The 18,680-nt window shown below is 40.1% G+C and overlaps 1 protein-coding gene across 11 annotated transcripts in view; it reads right to left on the bottom strand.

Annotated features, from left to right (window-relative positions):
• Nucleotides 1-18,430, bottom strand: part of LOC142158068 (uncharacterized) — a 225,462-nt gene extending 207,032 nt beyond the window's left edge. For 2 of the 11 annotated variants that reach the window (XM_075211686.1, XM_075211762.1), the window contains exons 1-5: nt 18,288-18,429; nt 15,020-15,147; nt 2,962-3,033; nt 1,246-1,323; nt 778-849 (exon numbers count right to left, since the gene is read on the bottom strand). In XM_075211686.1, the coding sequence (XP_075067787.1) occupies nt 778-849; nt 1,246-1,323; nt 2,962-3,033; nt 15,020-15,100 (303 nt within the window). In that variant the 5' untranslated portion in view covers nt 15,101-15,147; nt 18,288-18,429. Of the gene's footprint in view, nt 1-777; nt 850-1,245; nt 1,324-2,961; nt 3,861-4,663; nt 5,499-15,019; nt 15,148-18,287 lie in introns of those variants that run through there. The other 9 variants (XM_075211679.1, XM_075211754.1, XM_075211712.1 and 6 more) reach the window with 9 other exon arrangements.
• Nucleotides 18,431-18,680: the final 250 nt, after the last annotated feature.

Here is an 18,680-nt window from a genome sequence, read left to right as displayed (position 1 = left end):
CCCTGTTCTCAAAATAATTAATACATTCATTCATTTACAATATAATATATACTGAAGTTGTGCACATATTATTAGACTATATTTTAAGGCCCGTTGCCCCTATTCTGACAGTCCAGCAACACATCAGTCTTAACAAACTGGACCTGACTATAGAGAGAATCCTTTCCCCAAGTCACTCTGCTGCTCTCCTCTAGGTCTGGGAGGTCTTCTCGCCATTTGCACAGAAAAGGCTCATTTCTAGTGTTATATTAGGTGACAGTGAGCATTTCTGCTCCTCTGTGGTTGCATACACAATCTGTAGTCATGTCCATGCATGACTGTAAAGACTGGAAGAAGAGCTGGTCAGACACTGTAGCTGTAGCTGGGAGAAAACAGGAGTTTGAAAAAATAAAAAAGGCAAGTAATATTTAAAATCTCCAAATAAAAGATAAAGGGTTATAAAATTATATTAAATTAAATAATAAAGCAGCGGTTTTTAGTGGAAAAGATACCTACACTCCTAGCCTTTCCTTCTATCATGTCTCAACCTTTTCACCACGTATGTTTCAGTTATAAATTACGCTGCATATACATTTCACATGTTTTCTACACCCAAGCTTGTTAGTATAACAAATTGTTTCATTAATGGCCTTTAGTTTCACTTTTACATTTACTTACACACCAAGAAAGCTGCAACTTTTTTTTGCTAAGAGTGAAGTAAAATTAAGCTTTTAATTCAATAGAAACCAGTGACATATCTGAGGTATGAGACACAATCTTAAAACCTAACATTATTACCTCTCTCATAAGACAGCTCCTGTACCTCCTAGCATAGGCCACCAGGCTCTCCTTACTTTCAGACATGTAGACCTGACAAGTAGACAAAGGGACATTTGTATCTAGATGCTATTCTGAGAGACTTGTCTAAGTGGAGTCAGCAAATTAATCAAGCTGTGAGTGATTGCTTATGTTGGACATGTTGAATCAGGATTCTCTAACACGAGCACTGTACAACAGAAGACAGACACTGTGTATCCATGATATTGTAGATTCATACCTCTTTCTGTCAGACTTTCTATCTTTCTGACTTATTAATGAACATTTGAGTGCACAAATCATAGAGTGCAATAAATTATAATTTAGCCTCATTGCTCTATGTTACATGGGGCTGCTAATAATAAGGAAGTAATTTGTAAATGTGCTGGTGATACCCAAAATGTGAGGTGGGGAGATGAATAAGAAGACTAAGGTAACAGAAAAAAATACCTGTTTACTCGAGCAGACCATGTTGTCTCTATTGCAGTAAGTTGGTCTATCTGGGATGGTAACTTGTGAGCTGCTCGTCTTAGAATAGAGAGAAAATTGGTTACTCTGTGAACAATGGTTTATACTGAGCGAACTTGAAAACACATAATATAATACACAGGGGTAGATGAATCAAGACTTCTAAAAAGTTAAGTCCGTTGCCCATAGCAACCAATCAGATTCTAGTTATCATTTATGTAGAAAAGTATAACTAGAATCTGATTGGCTGCTAAATGTTTAACCCTTCATTGCTTGCCCCCTAACATTTCTTCCATTTAACTTAACCCATCAAAAAACCCTTATACTTTCATTGCACTGCCTGTTCCCTACTTCCATGTAATGACTCCATTGGTTCTGTTCTTCTTTCATATACTTTCCCACTGATTTCAGGGGTGATTTCAGAGCATATAAAGTATTAGACCTACTCTTCAATCACAAAAAATGATATGTTAGGTTTTCTATCACATAATTGCCTAAGACATTTGGTCATCATCAGTTACTTACAATAAATCATTCTTTATAAACAACGACAATAATAGCTATAGAAAAATGTTAAAGAATATTATTCAATGAACAACCCCTATATTATTGTGTGGATAAGTATGTTGCCCTATTCTCAAAATAATTAATACATTCATTCATTTACAATATAATAAATACTGAAGTTGTCAGGTGCAAACGCAGGATTTATAGACGGGGGGTTTCCACACCACGTCGCCAGTGGGGCGTGACCAGTATGCATGGGAGCGTGGCTATAATTTTAGACAGTGCTTGGCTGCTCTCCAACTCTTCCTATTCCCATAAAATATATGGGCAATGCTGCGTGCACCATTGTTAGGTGCACGCATTCTCCCTTTTCAAGCAGAGTTGTGTGAAGCGGGAGCAGGGTCCAGCCACCTCATTATACAGTGCCCCAGGCTTGGAGGGTGGTTTCCAGGCATTAGACCCCCCCCCCTCCCCCCCCCAGGTTTGCCTATGGTTGTGCACATATTATTAGACTATATTTTAAGGCCTGTTGCCCCTATTCTGACAGTCCAACAACACATCAGTCTTAACAAACTGGACCTGACTAAAGAGGGAATCCTTTCCGCAAGTCACTCTGCTGCTCTCCTCTAGTTCTGGGAGGTCTTCTCGCCATTTGCACAGTAAAGTCTCATTTCTAGTGTTATATTAGGTAAGAGTGAGCATTTTTGCTCCTCTGTGGTTGCATACACAATCTGTAGTCATGTCTATGCATGACTGTGAAGACTGGAAGGAGAGCTGGTCAGACACTGTAGCTGGGAGAAAACAGGGAGTTTGAAAGCTTAAAAACAGCGAGAAATATTTAAAAACTCCAAATAAATGAAATAATTTAAATTATATAATAAAGTAGCGTTTTTTAGTGGGAATAATACCTACACTCGTAGCCTTTCCTTCTATCATGTCTGAACCTTTTCACCATCTATGTGGCAGTTATAAATTACGCTGCATATACATTTCACATGTGTTCTACTCCCATCCATGTTAATATAACAATTTCTTTCATTAATGGTCTTTAGTTTAAAATGTTACCTACACACCAAGGAAGCTGACACTTTATTTGAACTATAGACTGAGCTAAAATTAAGCTTTCAATTCAGTAGAAACCAGTGACATATCTGAGGCATGAGACACAATCTTAAAAATTAAAACAGTTACCTGTCTCGTAAGACAGCTCCTGTACCGCCTAGCATAGGCCTCCAAGCTCTCCTCACTTGCAGACATGTAGACCTGAAAGAAAGGAAGGAATTTGTGAATGTGCTGGTGAAGCCAGACCTCTCAGTGTTCTTCATATGTTATAGTTCTGAGATTTCAGTCAGCAATGCTCCCCTATGACTAACCTAACCCTTCATTGCCTGCTTACTACTTTATTCAATTTAACTTAAAAATAATTTCACTCAAAGCATATTTTGTAGTATTGGGTGGTATTACGTTCTTTATATACGATAAACCACATAAATTTGCACAGATATGGGCCCATTATTCTTAACATTCATTATGAATGCAAGCTATGAAAAAAAGCTCCTCCATCGTAACCACAGAATCTGCCTCCCTTCTTTGGGGTCTCATAACGGACTTAACAGTATCTCTGCCATGATAACTAAGGAGTGTTTTATTTGTTTTGTTTTTTTAATTTTTGAACGCTAAAAACCTTATGTCTGCAGGTTATCTGTTAATATATGCTAAACAATTACTTAAATCGCACCCTGCACTGTCCCACTTTACATCCCTTTGTCACATCCCATTCCTTCTTTATTTAAATACAATTTAAACATAACTTTAAGATATGATATATTTTTATTGTAAATATTTGTTTGTGTATCTTGTTAGTACCATTTCTTCATTAAAAATGTCATTAAAAAAATGTAAAATAAAATATGTGTTTTGATGCATTGGTTTAGTTTCAGTAGAAGCTAGAAGTGTTTATAATGCTTTGTGGTGTGATCAAAGAATGTAGAGCATGAGAAGTGGAGAATTTACATTACTTACAACTTTCTGCTAGCTAGTAGGACACCTTTTTCGTTAGTTTACCTAGGAACACCAAAATCTTCTGCTCTCTGTCAAATATATTTCTGACAAATTAACAGTAGTCTATGAACAGTCTTTGACATAATAGACATATTGTGATGTAATGGAACCCTATGACTGCTCTGACTTATTTAGTAATTAGCACATTTGATTTGACTTATAGCAGCCTAGAGTTAGGAGTAAATACAGTAGAGTAAACAGTACAATATTAAAAGCAACAGACATTTGTATCAAACAGGCTAGGAAAAGCACAAGGAAAAGGAAGCCAATTGGGTCCTCAAATGATGTAGCATCTATTATAAAAGCATAGAGTTATAAGAAATAGAAGCAGACTCGGGAATGAAGAAAATGTATATCTTGCAAGGCAGAAGACTAAGAAGGAAATCAGATAATGGAATCGGAGTGACAAGTATCCTTCTTCTTTTACACTAACATACAATAATAAATAATTAAATAAAACACTGACACAAGGGGTTAACAATTATTTATTTACAATACTACTGTATATTCAGGGTTTTATAGTGTACGCTAGATAGCAGTGTGACAACAAGTGACCATGGCTGACTTTAGACATATTCATTTCCATGTGGCCATTCTTGTCATCGATCTGTTTCTGTGTCCCCCATTGTGCAGGGAAATTACTGAAATGTAGCTGAAATGTGATACAATATAAAAACAAATCTCTATTTGTCCACCCATCCACTCGATTAATTATTGGAGCAACAGTCACATGCTCAAAGCTCCATTCAAATGACTCCATAATAAAGAAATGTAAAACTGTATTTACTACCATATATTACAATATATATGCTTTTCATTATATAATAATTACTTCTGAAATGCGTTTCTATGTCTGTAAAGTCATTTATAATGCCATTGTTGATTACCTCACCCTCTCTTTGCAGCCCTTACATTGCCACACACCTGAAAATAGATATTAAAATATTGTTAATACATAGTTGTCTACTCTTCCAGGGTGTCCGGGAGACTCCCGAATTTCTGGGAGTCCTCAAGGACTCCCGGGAGAGCAGGCAAACCTCCTGGTTCCTGGCCGCCCATTAGTTTAGTAATGGGGGCGGGGCTTATGACGCAATTCGGGCATCGTCCCGCCAACTGATGTAATTGGCTAACTGTGTGATGTAATTTAGGGGGCGGGGTCAATTACATGATTTCCAGAGCCCCACCCATATACACCCATCTCCCCCCGGATCTCCCGGGAAACCAGCTTGCCCAAGCTGGCAAGCATGTGTTAATAAAGTTATTCCCTGAAAAAAAGATAGTGGGTAACATTTTGTCATTTGCAATAACTTGAGATTGTAGCAGCAGCAGGGGTTTATCTATCCATTAGTAGTCTCAAAAACAGATTGAAAAGTATATGGGTCAACTAAACAAAGAAATAACAAACTGTTTCTTTTTTTCAGCAATGAGAGGTCACATAGAAAAGGGTCACTAAGTCTGGCACCTTCCAATATGGAAGATGTGAGGCAGCACAGTTATCATTTATCTAGTAACTTCTGGAAAATATGTTGCCATGTGCAACACTTCCACTTTTCCTATTTAGAAGATGTGATACATCTACCACAGTCTCTTCTGTCACAACATTAAAAATGAGATCAGTCTGCCATGTAACCATGGTGTTTATTGTGGGACCATGTGACTTCCCAGCATTCCCAGGGATCATGTGACTTCCCAGCACTCCCAGAGATCATGTGACTCCCCAGCATTCCCAGGGATCATGTGACTTCCCAGCATTCCCAGGGATCATGTGACTTACCAGCATTCAGTTGATTCAACTGATTGCTGTATTAAACAGTTCACTCATGTCTATGTGTTCTGTATATTTCTATATGATCTGTATATTTCTGATTCTGCTGTGGATTAGCATTAGGCTCATCAAAATGAAGAGTAAAATTGTTCACATTTTTATTTCAGTATGTTTTAATAATTTTCTATTGCATTGTGAAATAAAACATAATTGGCTAGGCTAAGTAAAACATATCAAATATGGGTGATTAAATCAAGATCTGACATGATTATAATAAGGAACATTGTATAATAAAATATTTCTATTGAAGCATACCCATACTTGCCAACTCTCCCGGATTGTCCGGGAGACTCCCGCATTTTGCGAGAGTCTCCCGGACGAGTGTGGCAATCTCCCTGATAGGAAGTGGGAAAAATTCAGTTTAAACGCCGCGATTCACCCGGAATCGCGGCGTTTTGCCCCGCCCCTGCTGTAAAATGCCGCGATTTGCGTCATTCCGTCACAGGGGGCGGGGCCAAAATGACGCGATTTCGCCGCCCCGCCCCCTGCACGCCCACGTCCCAGCCGGCATCTCCCGGAAAAAGACAAAGAAATGTTGGCAAGTATGAGCATACCAAGCATAGCCATCTCTACTGTTTTGTAAAATACCTGTATGCACAGACAGGTAAAGTAGGTGTAAGGGTTTATACATGTGTGGGTGAGTCAAGACATGCTGAAAATACATTATTGTTTTTATTTTATTTTTACTTTTTCTGTTTTGGCACATCAGTGGCATGGTCTAATGCAGTAATGGGCAACAGGTGGCAACCTGTGACCACTAGCTTCCTCCTGCTTCATTGTCAGAATTGTTTGTTATAACTTGTAGCACTTGTTTATAAAGGCCCACTGACATATTAGTAAAGATAGGTGTCTCTTTCTTTTATTAAATTCATTGTTTTAACTTTTAGTGAAATTAGGGTAATGTGCGGCCCTCTTGAAGGCTAGAGGGCTGCCAGCACAGCCCCTGAAGTATATAAGGTTGTCTATCACTGGTCTATTGTGTCTTAATTTACCACTTGGGAAAGCTATTAGGTGTGCAAAGTTAGTTTGATGAAACGCGGGTAACAGTCATTTGTCGCAAGGACTAAGGGCTAGATTTACTAAGCTGCGGGTTTGAAAAAGTGGAGATGTTGCCTATAGCAACCAATCAGATTCTAGCTTTCATTTATTTAGTACCTTCTACAAAATGACAGCTAGAATCTGATAGGTTGCTATAGGCAACATCCCCACTTTTTCAAACCCGCAGCTTAGTAAATCTAGTCCTAAGTCTGAGAACCCAACCCCATCTTTTACAGCCCTTGTCTGTCTAACACCAGGTGCCCATTATGTGCCCACCCCGATGACAACGGTTCTCTTTTGGACTAACTGCAATAATTTTGATTATCTGAGTGAAATTACTGAATTCTTTAGTAAATGGCTAATCCTGTTTAATAGTTAACATCTCTAGAAAATATGTATTGGTTGAGAGAATCACAATGCTACACCAGGTAAAGAGCTAAGGTCAAGGGAAACCCTTATATGGGCAACAAGTGTGGAAGAATAGTGACATCTCACATATTCACAAATAAAGACTGATTTTCCCAAGTTCCTTCTGAGTTCCTGACAGTCACATTTCCTTCATGACTCTGCAACATGATTAAAATAAAGTGTAATATTTTTTGCCCATTAAACAAAAATGTGTTTTAAAATTTGCCTGCATCTTTTGTCCAAAATATACTTAGATTTCATAATAATTATTGTACTTTTTATTTCTAAAATGACAACTTGTAGGAATATTAAAATAAGAAATACATAATGTTCAATAGTTTAACAGTAATATTTCAAAAAAGATAATAATAAAATAGAGAAAACACTGAAGATGTGTAATTGTTATATTTTTAACTTTAGAAAAATGTGAAGAGTTAAAAGGGAGGGAGAGGGGACGGGAAGGAGTAATTTATCCAGGCTTCACTAACCGTATATTGCCTACTCAATTGTTATAATAAGATCAGATGAACTCATTCATTGTTGTGTGAAAGTTTCACACAAAACAGTGAAATCCCCTACCAGATAATTATGGGGTAGCAATTATGGGGGAGTCAAATGCAAACCAGTGCTCCCAAATAGAATCAAATCTATCTGCCTTTCCTGTTAGTTCATCATCATCATCATCATTTATATATATATATATATATATATATATATATATATATATATATTAGGGATGAGCGCACTCGGATTTATGAAATCCGAGCCCACACGAACGTTGCGGATCCGAGTCGGATCCGAGACAGATCCGGGTATTGGCGCCAAATTCAAATGTGAAACTGAGGCTCTGACTCATAATCCCGTTGTCGGATCTCGCGATACTCGGATCCTATAAATTCCCCGCTAGTCGCCGCCATCTTCACTCGGGCATTGATCAGGGTAGAGGGAGGGTGTGTTAGGTGGTCCTCTGTGCTGTTTAGTTCTGTGCTGTGCTGTGCTGTGCTGTGCTGTGCTGTGTTCTGCAGTATCAGTCCAGTGGTGCTGTGTGCTGTGCTCTGTCCTTCTGAGGTCAGTGGTGCTGCTGGGTCCTGTGCTGTGTCCTGTTCAGTCCAGTGGTGCTGTGTCCTGTGCTCTGTGCTTCTAAGGGCATAGTTATTTCCCCAATATTCCCCTGTGTTTAAAAAAATAAAAAAAAGTTTTTTTAAAAAATATCAAAAACTACTTTAATTTTTTTTAATTACCACAAAATTTGCACAACCAATCCTGCAGTATAAGCCCATTGGTACTGCAATATTACCAAGTTCACACATTCAGCAGTAAAAGTCCAGTGGTACTGCAATATTACAAAGTTTACACATTCTGCAGTATCAGTCCAGTGGTGCTGTGTCCTGTGCTCTGTCCTGCTGAGTTCCGTAGTGCTGCTGGGTCCTGTGCCGTGTCCTGTTCAGTCCAGTGGTGCTGTGTCCTGTGCTCTGTGCTTCTAAGGGCATAGTTATTTCCCCATTATTCCCAAGTTTTTAAAAAATAAAAAAAAAGTAAAAAAAAAATAAAAAATTTTAAAAAAAAAAAAAATATATAATAATTATAACCAAATTTGCAAAACCAATCCAGCAGTATAAGTCCATTGGTACTGCAATATTACCAAGTTCACACATTCTGCAGTATCAGTCCAGTGGTGCTGTGTCCTGTGCTCTGTCCTGCTGAGTTCCGTAGTGCTGCTGGGTCCTGTGCCGTGTCCTGTTCAGTCCAGTGGTGCTGTGTCCTGTGCTCTGTGCTTCTAAGGGCATAGTTATTTCCCCACTATTCCCAAGTTTTTTAAAAATAAAAAAAAAGTAAAAAAAAATAAAAAATGTAAAAAAAAATAAATATATAATAATTATAACCAAATTTGCAAAACCAATCCAGCAGTATAAGTCCATTGGTACTGCAATATTACCAAGTTCACACATTCTGCAGTATCTTGTGCTACATATAATGGAGACCAAAAATTTGGAGGATAAAGTAGGGAAAGATCAAGACCCACTTCCTCCTAATGCTGAAGCTGCTGCCACTAGTCATGACATAGACGATGAAATGCCATCAACGTCGTCTTCCAAGCCCGATGCCCAATCTCGTAGTTCCGGGCATGTAAAATCCAAAAAGCCCAAGTTAAGAAAAAGTAGCAAAAAGAGAAACTTAAAATCATCTGAGGAGAAACGTAAAGTTGCCAATATGCCATTTACGACACGGAGTGGCAAGGAACGGCTTAGGCCCTGGCCCGTGTTCATGACTAGTGGTTCAGCTTCACCCACGGATCTTAGCCCTCCTCCTCCTCCCCCCCCCTACAAAAAATTGAAGAGAGTTATGCTGTCAGCAACAAAACAGCAAACAACTCTGCCTTCTAAAGAGAAATTATCACAAATCCACAAGGCGAGTCCAAGGATGTTGGTGGTTGTCAAGCCTGACCTTCCCATCACTGTACGGGAAGAGGTGGCTCGGGAGGAGGCTATTGATGATGTAGCTGGCGCTGTGGAGGAACTTGATGATGAGGATGGTGATGTGGTTATTGTAAATGAGGCACCAGGGGGGAAACAGCTGATGTCCATGGGATGAAAAAGCCCATCGTCATGCCTGGTCAGAAGACCAAAAAATGCACCTCTTCGGTCTGGAGTTATTTTTATCCAAATCCAGACAACCAATGTATGGCCATATGTAGCTTATGTAAAGCTCAAATAAGCAGGGGTAAGGATCTTGCCCACCTAGGAACATCCTCCCTTATACGTCACCTGAATAACCTTCATAGTTCAGTGGTTAGTTCAGGAACTGGGGCTAGGACCCTCATCGGTACAGGGACACCTAAATCCCGTGGTCCAGTTGGATACACACCAGCAACACCCTCCTCGTCAACTTCCTCCACAATCTCCATCAGATTCAGTCCTGCAGCCCAAGTCAGCAGCCAGACTGAGTCCTCCTCAATACGGGATTCATCCGAGGAATCCTGCAGCGGTACGCCTACTACTGCCACTGCTGCTGTTGCTGCTGTTAGTCGGTCATCTTCCCAGAGGGGAAGTCGTAAGACCGCTAAGTCTTTCACAAAACAATTGACCGTCCAACAGTCGTTTGCCATGACCACAAAATACGATAGTAGTCACCCTATTGCAAAGCGTATAACTGCGGCTGTAACTGCAATGTTGGTGTTAGACGTGCGCCCGGTGTCCGCCATCAGTGGAGTGGGATTTAGAGGGTTGATGGAGGTATTGTGTCCCCGGTACCAAATCCCCTCGAGATTCCACTTCACTAGGCAGGCGATACCAAAAATGTACAGAGAAGTACGATCAAGTGTCCTCAGTGCTCTTAAAAATGCGGTTGTACCCACTGTCCACTTAACCACGGACATGTGGACAAGTGGTTCTGGGCAAACGAAGGACTATATGACTGTGACAGCCCACTGGGTAGATGCATCCCCTTCCGCAGCAACAGCAACAGCTGCATCAGTAGCAGCATCTACAAAATGGCTGCTCATGCAAAGGCAGGCAACATTGTGTATTACAGGCTTTAATAAGAGGCACAACGCTGACAACATATTAGAGAAAATTAGGGAAATTATCTCCCAGTGGCTTACCCCACTTAGACTCTCATGGGGATTTGTGGTGTCAGACAATGCCAGTAACATTGTGCGGGCATTAAATATGGGCAATTTCCAGCACGTCCCATGTTTTGCCCACACCATTAATTTGGTGGTGCAGCATTACCTCAAGAGTGACAGGGGTGTGCAGGAGATGCTTGCGGTGGCGCGCAAAATTGCTGGACACTTTCGGCATTCAGCCAGTGCCTACCGCAGACTAGAGGCACATCAAAAAAGCATGAACCTGCCCTGCCATCACCTCAAACAAGAGGTTGTGACGCGCTGGAACTCCACCCTCTATATGCTGCAGAGGATGGAGGAGCAGCAAAAGGCCATTCAGGCCTACACAGCCACCTACGACATAGGCAAAGGAGTGGGGATGCGCCTCAGTCAAGCGCAGTGGAGACTGATTTACGTGTTGTGCAAGGTTCTGCAGCCATTTGAACTTGCCACACGAGAAGTCAGTTCCGACACTGCCAGCTTGAGTCAGGTCATTCCCCTGATCAGGCTGTTGCAGAAGCAGCTGGAGAAAGTGAGGGAGGAGCTGGTAAGCCATTGCGATTACACCAAGCATGTAGCTCTTGTGGATGTAGCCCTTCGTACGCTTTGCCAGGATCCGAGGGTGGTCACTCTTTTAAAGTCAGAGGAATACATTCTGGCCACCGTGCTTGATCCTCGGTTTAAAGCGTATGTTGTGTCTCTGTTTCCGGCGGACACAAGTCTACAGCGGTGCAAAGACCTGCTGGTCAGGAGATTGTCCTCTGAAGAGGACCGTGACATGCCAACAGCTCCACCCTCATTTTCTTCCACATCTATGGCTGCGAGGAAAAAGCTCAGTTTTCCCAAAAGAGGCACTGGCGGGGATGCTGATAACATCTGGTCCGGACTGAAGGACCTGCCAACCATTGCAGACATGTCTACTCTCGCTGCATTGGATGCTGTCACAATAGAAAAAATTGTGGATGATTACTTTGCTGACACCATCCAAGTAGACATGTCAGACAGTCCATATTGTTACTGGCAGGAAAAAAAGGCAGTTTGGAAGCCCCTGTACAAACTGGCTCTATTTTACCTGAGTTGTCCCCCCTCCAGTGTGTACTCGGAAAGAGTTTTTAGTGCAGCGGGGAACCTGGTCAGTGAGCGGCGAAGGAGGTTGCTTCCTCACAACGTTGAAAAAATGATGTTTATAAAAATGAATAATCAATTCCTCAATGAAGTACAGCACTGCCCTCCAGATACTACAGAGGGACCTGTGGTTGTGGAGTCCAGCGGGGACGAATTGATAATGTGTGATGAGGAGGAAGTACACACTGTAGGGGGAGAGGAATCAGAGGTTGAGGATGAGGACGACATCTTGCCTCAGTAGAGCCTGTTTAGTCTGTACAGGGAGAGATGAATAGCTTTTTTGGTGTGGGGGCCCAAACAAACCAATCATTTCAGCCAAAGTTGTTTGGTAGGCCCTGTCGCTGAAATGATTGGTTTGTTAAAGTGTGCATGTCCTATTTAAACAACATAAGGGTGGGTGTGAGGGCCCAAGGACAATTCCATCTTGGAACTTTTTTTTTGGCATTATATGACCAATCAACAGTCGTTTGCCATGTTCAAAAAGTAAAACCAAATTTTAAAAAATTCAAGAAATTAAACCAAAAGTAAAATGCCGTGTCATAATTTAAAACAAGAGTTTTTGACGTGCTCTAAAACTACTGTATTGTTGTTTATATTTTATAAACACTACACTTGAAAGCTTGATTCTTTCAATAAAAAAGTAACTGTCCATTGCACGAATATTTGCAACAGGGACAATTTTAGGGTTAAGAAAGTCAACTAATAACACTTCGACGCTGTCTGTCTTTATAAACACTACACTTGGAAGTTGGAGGAGGTATTGTGGCCCCGGCACCAAATTTACTACCGGGGCCACTCCACTGTGCAGTCCATATTTAGGTGTATCAGATATTAAACAACGGTGACAGTTGATGCCCAATTTTTTAATTATATTGTGGCCTCGGTACCAAATTGTGTACCGGGGCCACCACACTACGCAGTCCAGATACTTGTTTGGTGGAATTCAGACCAGTTGAGGGTTTTATTATTATATTGTGGGGACCACTCTATCTATACCACACTACAACTCTATACCACTCTATTTCATACTTTAATTCTATTTAATACTTTAATTCTATTTCATACTTTAATTCTATTTAATACTTTAATTCTATTTCATACTTTAATTCTATTTAATACTTTAATTCTATTACTAATTACCATAAAGAGGAACAAAATAAACCAATTTTACCAAAAGTATAATATGACTTAGACTTACAAACACTACACTTGAAAGATGGTGCCTTTAAATGAAAAAGTCAGTCTTCATTGCACGACTATGTGCAACAGGGACAGTTTTTTGGTTTACAAAGTCAACCAATAACACTTGGACCCTGTCTGTCTTTAACATACTTGATGGGATCTCAATGACGAATTGTCTGTACCATGTTTGGAGGAGGTATTGTGGCCCCGGTATCAAATTGGGTACCGGGGCCACCCCACTACGCAGTCCAGATACTTGTTTGGTGGAATTCTGACACGTGGAAAGTTTTTTAATTATATTGTGGCCTCGGTACCAAATTGTGTACCGGGGCCACCACACTACGCAGTCCAGATACTTGTTTGGTGGAATTCAGACCAGTTGAGGGTTTTATTATTATATTGTGGGGACCACTCTATCTATACCACACTACAACTCTATACCACTCTATTTCATACTTTAATTCTATTTAATACTTTAATTCTATTTCATACTTTAATTCTATTTAATACTTTAATTCTATTTCATACTTTAATTCTATTTCATACTTTAATTCTATTACTAATTACCACAAAGAGGAACAAAATAAACCAATTTTACCAAAAGTATAATATGACTTAGACTTACAAACACTACACTTGAAAGATCGTGCCTTTAAATGAAAAAGTCAGTCTTCATTGCACGACTATGTGCAACAGGGACAGTTTTTTGGGTTTACAAAGTCAAACAATAACACTTTGACCCTGTCTGTCTGGGATCTCAATGACGAATTGTCTGTACCATGTTTGGAGGAGGTATTGTGGCCCCGGTATCAAATTGGGTACCGGGGCCACCCCACTATGCAGTCCAGATACTTGTTTGGTGGAATTCTGACACGTGGAGGGTTTTTTAATTATATTGTGGCCTCGGTACCAAATTGTGTACCGGGGCCACCACACTACGCAGTCAAGATAGATAGATGCGTATCATAGATAAAGTACATTCAGTGGTGTGGGGCAAATTGAAAAATATTCAAAATGCACTGACATTATCAAAAACAAGAGGTTGTCACACGCTAAAACTCCAACATGTATATGATGGAGAGGATGGAGGAGCAGCTGTATGTGTAGTGTAATGCAGACCTGTTGAAGGTTTTTTATATATTTTATTGTGGTGCCCAGTGCCCACTCCTCTACGCAGTCCAGGTACATTTATTGGTGCGATTCATAAAAGTTCAGGGTTTTTAAGATATTGTGGTGACCCACTCCTCTACGCAGTCCAGGTACATTTATTGGTGCGATTCATAAAAGTTCAGGGTTTTTAAGATATTGTGGTGACCCACTCCTCTACGCAGTCCAGGTACATTTATTGGTGCGATTCATAAAAGTTCAGGGTTTTTAATATATATTGTGGTGACCCACTCCTCTACGCAGTCCAGGTACATTTATTGGTGCGATTCATAAAAGTTCAGGGTTTTTAATATATATTGTGGTGACCCACTCCTCTACGCAGTCCAGGTACATTTATTGGTGCGATTCATAAAAGTTCAGCATTTTTAATATATATTGTGGTGACCCCCTCCTCTACGCAGTCCAGAAAGATACCTTGTTGCAACGTTTTGGACTAATAACTATATTGTGAGGTGTTCAGAATACACTGTAAATTAGTGGAAATGCTTGTTATTGAATGTTATTGAGGTTAATAATAGCCTAGGAGTGAAAATAAGCCCAAAAACTTGATTTTTAAACTTTTTATGTTTTTTTGCAAAAAAATCCGAATCCAAAACCTTAAATCCGAACCGAGACCTTTCGTCAAGTGTTTTGCGAGACAAATCCGAACCTCAAAAATAACGAAAATCCGGATCCAAAACACAAAACACGAGACCTCAAAAGTCGCCGGTGCACATCCCTAATATATATATATATATATATATATATATATATATATATATATATATATATATATATATATATATCTAGCACCAACAAAGTTTTTTCCATAGAGGAAATAAACCAAATCTTGTTCTTACCATGCTGGAGGGGCAGGGCCATCTTTTCCATTGGGCACGATGGGCAGCTGCCCGGGGGCCCCATGGGCAAGGGGGCCCCATAGGCACGGCTCTTAATGAGAATAAATAATCCTGCAAATGAAAAGAACCTGCAAAAAAAACCTACAAGGGTCACTGACCAAGTACATCTATCTATCTCTATCTTTATATATCTATATCTATATCTGTATCTGTATCTGTATACATCTATATATCTATATCTATATCTAGGGGCCCCGGTGCACTGCTTTGCCCGGGGCCCATAATGTTGTTAAGATGGCCCTGTGGAGGGGGTGGGATGAGGATACGGATCCTTCCAATATATAGCTATAGAAAGTTTGGCTGTATTTAAAATATGGAATGCACATTTACCAGAATGTGCACTCAAACCAGGAATAGGAAGGCATGAGAGAGTGAACCAAGGAGACAGTCTGAATTTACTGTATAATACCTGTTCAATCATTTCATGAATTTCCCTCCAAAAATGTAAAATATTGGAACAGTACCACAGATGTGGATAAAATCTCCTCTATGTCCACAACTCCGCCATCATAGTGGAGAGTAAGCTAGAAATATGTTATGTAATCTCGTAGGTACAAGATATCATCTGGTGTACATTATATATGAATCTTTTATATTAATCATGAACTGAAGATGGAACCTTTAGACAGTTTGGATTTAATTCTGTGAAGACATTGTTGTGTGCAAACTCTTACCATGGTAGATGTAACACACAATCATCCTTGTTGGCAGCTGTATATATAAGGTTATGAAGGTTGGCTCATGCCGTCATGGAAGATGTGAGACAACACTAGTGAGGGTCCAGTGTGCCATTTCTTCTTGTATCTTATTGTGAACTATCGCCAACTTGTTATACACTGATCAGCCACAACATTAAAACCACTGCCAAGTAAAGTGAATAACATTGATTATCTCGTTATGGCACCTGTCAAGGCGTGGAATGTATTAGGCAGCAAGTGAACAGTCAGTTCTTGAGGTTTATGTGTTGGAAGCAGGAAAAATGGCAAACCTAAGGAACTGAGCGACTTTTGACAAGGACCAAATTGTGATGGCTAGATGACTGGGTCAGAGCATCTCCAAAATGACAAGTTTTGTGAGGTGTTCCCATATGCAGTGGTTAGTACCTATCAAATGTGGTCCAAGGAAGTACAACCGGTGAACTGGCAACATAGTTATGGACGACCAAGGCTCATTGATGCACATGGGGAGCGATGTCTAGCCTGTCTGGTCCAATCTCACAGAAGTGCTACTGTAGCACAAGTTGCTGAAAATGTTAATGCTGGTTATGATAGAAAAGGTGTCAAAACACAGTGCATTGCAGCTTGCTGTGAATGGGGCTACGTAGCGGCAGTCCATTCTGAGTGCCGCTTCTGACCCTTGTCCATCGCTGAAAGCGTCTGAAATGGGTTTGTGAGCAGCAAAACTGGACCATGGAGCAATGGAAGAAAGTGGCATGATCAAATGCATCAGGTTCTCTATTATGTCATGGGGACGTCTGCGCATGTGTTGTTTACGTGGGGAAGAGATGGCACCAGGATGCACTATTGGAACAAGGCAAGCCAGTGGAGGAAGTGTGATTCTCTGGGCAAAGATGTGCTTGGAAAACTTAGGTCCTGGCATTCATGTGGATGTTATTTTGACACGTATCATTTACCCAAACATTGTTGCAGACCAAGTAAACTCCTTTATGGCAACGGTATTCCCTGATGGCAGTGGGCTCTTTCAGCAGGATAATGTGCCCTGCCACACTGCAAAAATTGTTCAGGAATGGTTTGAGGAACATGAAAAAGAGTTGAAGGTGTTGAAGTTCCTCAGATTTCAATCCGAATATGCATCTGTGCGATGTGCTGGACAAACAAGTCCGAGCCATGGAAGACCTACCTCGCAACTTAGAGGAGTTAAAAGATCTGCTACTACCATCATGGTACCAGATACCACGGGACATCTTCAGAGGTCGTGTGGAGTCGGCAGCACAGTGGCATAGTGGTTAGCACTTCTGCCTTACAGCACTGGGGTCAAGAGTTCAATTTCCAACCATGGCCCTAATTGTGTAGAGTTTGTATATACTCCCCATGGTTGCGTGGGTATCCTCCGGGTGCCCTGGTTTCCTCCCACAGTCCAAAAACATTCTAGTGTCTCCTATCAAATTGACCCTAATCTCTCTTTCTCTCTGTGTGTTTGTGTGTTAGGGAATTTAGACTGTATGCTTCAATGGGTCAGGCGCTGATGTGAGTCAGTTCTCTGTATGGCGCTGATGATGATTATGATGCCTCAATGGGTCAGAGGTGTTTGCGCGGCACGAGGGGGACCTACACGATATTAGACAAGTAGTTTTAATGTTGTGTCTGATTGGTGTATGTCAAATATTTTAATTTACCTTACACACAGTACTTTAACCTACTTCCTTCGGGTACACTATTTTTAGGAAAGCTGCAAATTTGTTTGCACTATCTTTCTGCCTCTGAATTCTTGGGTTGAGGTCCATGGCATCTACTTTACTTTCTCTTCCGGCATCCTCATCCTGTTATCAAGTATGAGGATTGAGTTTTATCCTTATTGCCCTTTTAAAGATACAGTGCAGTTGTTTGGCCACTGCCAAGAAAGAAGTGCACTTGTTTGATCCTCATTTTTCCTATTTGAATGTCTGATAATGTAAATCATCATCTTTGGTTGTTTCACATTGACAAATCAATAAGCTTAGCTGATTAACTGACTCTTCATCTTTTAGTAAGCTCCATATTTAAACAACAAAAATAAATAATTCTAAATGTATTAGGGATTTAAAGAAGGTAAATATTTTATTTGAAAAGATACTTCACATAAATTTCCCCTTTTATCTAAAAATAAAAACGATTACAGTATTAAATATCAACCCTGACTACAGACCACATTATTATGTTACATCTATATTAAATAAAAAAGCAAAAAATTAAATAAATAAAACTGTAAAAAAAAAACTACTATTTTCAGCAGCAAAAAAAACAGGAAAATACCCCGTTATCCCATTACTGAAACATTAAAAAAAACATGACATTCTGGCTACACTGACAGCAAATACCAGGATGAATCTCAAATATAGAGATCAATTTTTTAAGATATAGTTTCTAAAATCTCAGAAAATGGACAGATGATCTGCAGTACATTTTAGGAACTAAAATGGCTAACAGGCAAACAAGAAATGATATATATCCCAGTAGGTATCCCAACTTTCTCCCTTGCTCTCACTCACCTCTCCCTTATCAATTCTTCTACTCTCCAGTGACTTTGTTGGGGACTAGTCATGTTGGGCTGATAATCCCCTGAATATAACTGAAACAATAGAATAGAATTATAGGATAATAAGTATGAGGCAGTGTAGGGGTATGAGTTATATGACTGACAAATTGAAAAAGTTCAATGTGCAGTAAGGAAAACAACCAGACAGCAATTTCCTTTATTTTATCTTTTAAGTCAGAAAATAAAAATGAAATCAGTCTGCCATGTAACCATGGTGTTTATCGTGGGACCATGTGACTTCCCAGCATTCCCAGGGATCATGTCACTTATCAGCATTCCCAGGGATCATGTGACTTACCAGTATTCAGCTGAATCAAACTGATATTTAAACTTGTACTGACCACTT

The sequence above is a fragment of the Mixophyes fleayi genome, chromosome 1 (assembly GCF_038048845.1).
Source record: "Mixophyes fleayi isolate aMixFle1 chromosome 1, aMixFle1.hap1, whole genome shotgun sequence".
Classification (NCBI taxonomy): Eukaryota; Metazoa; Chordata; class Amphibia; order Anura; family Limnodynastidae; genus Mixophyes; species Mixophyes fleayi.
The sequence above is the reverse complement of the archived record's forward strand: the minus strand, read 5'-3'. Positions and strand labels throughout refer to the sequence as shown.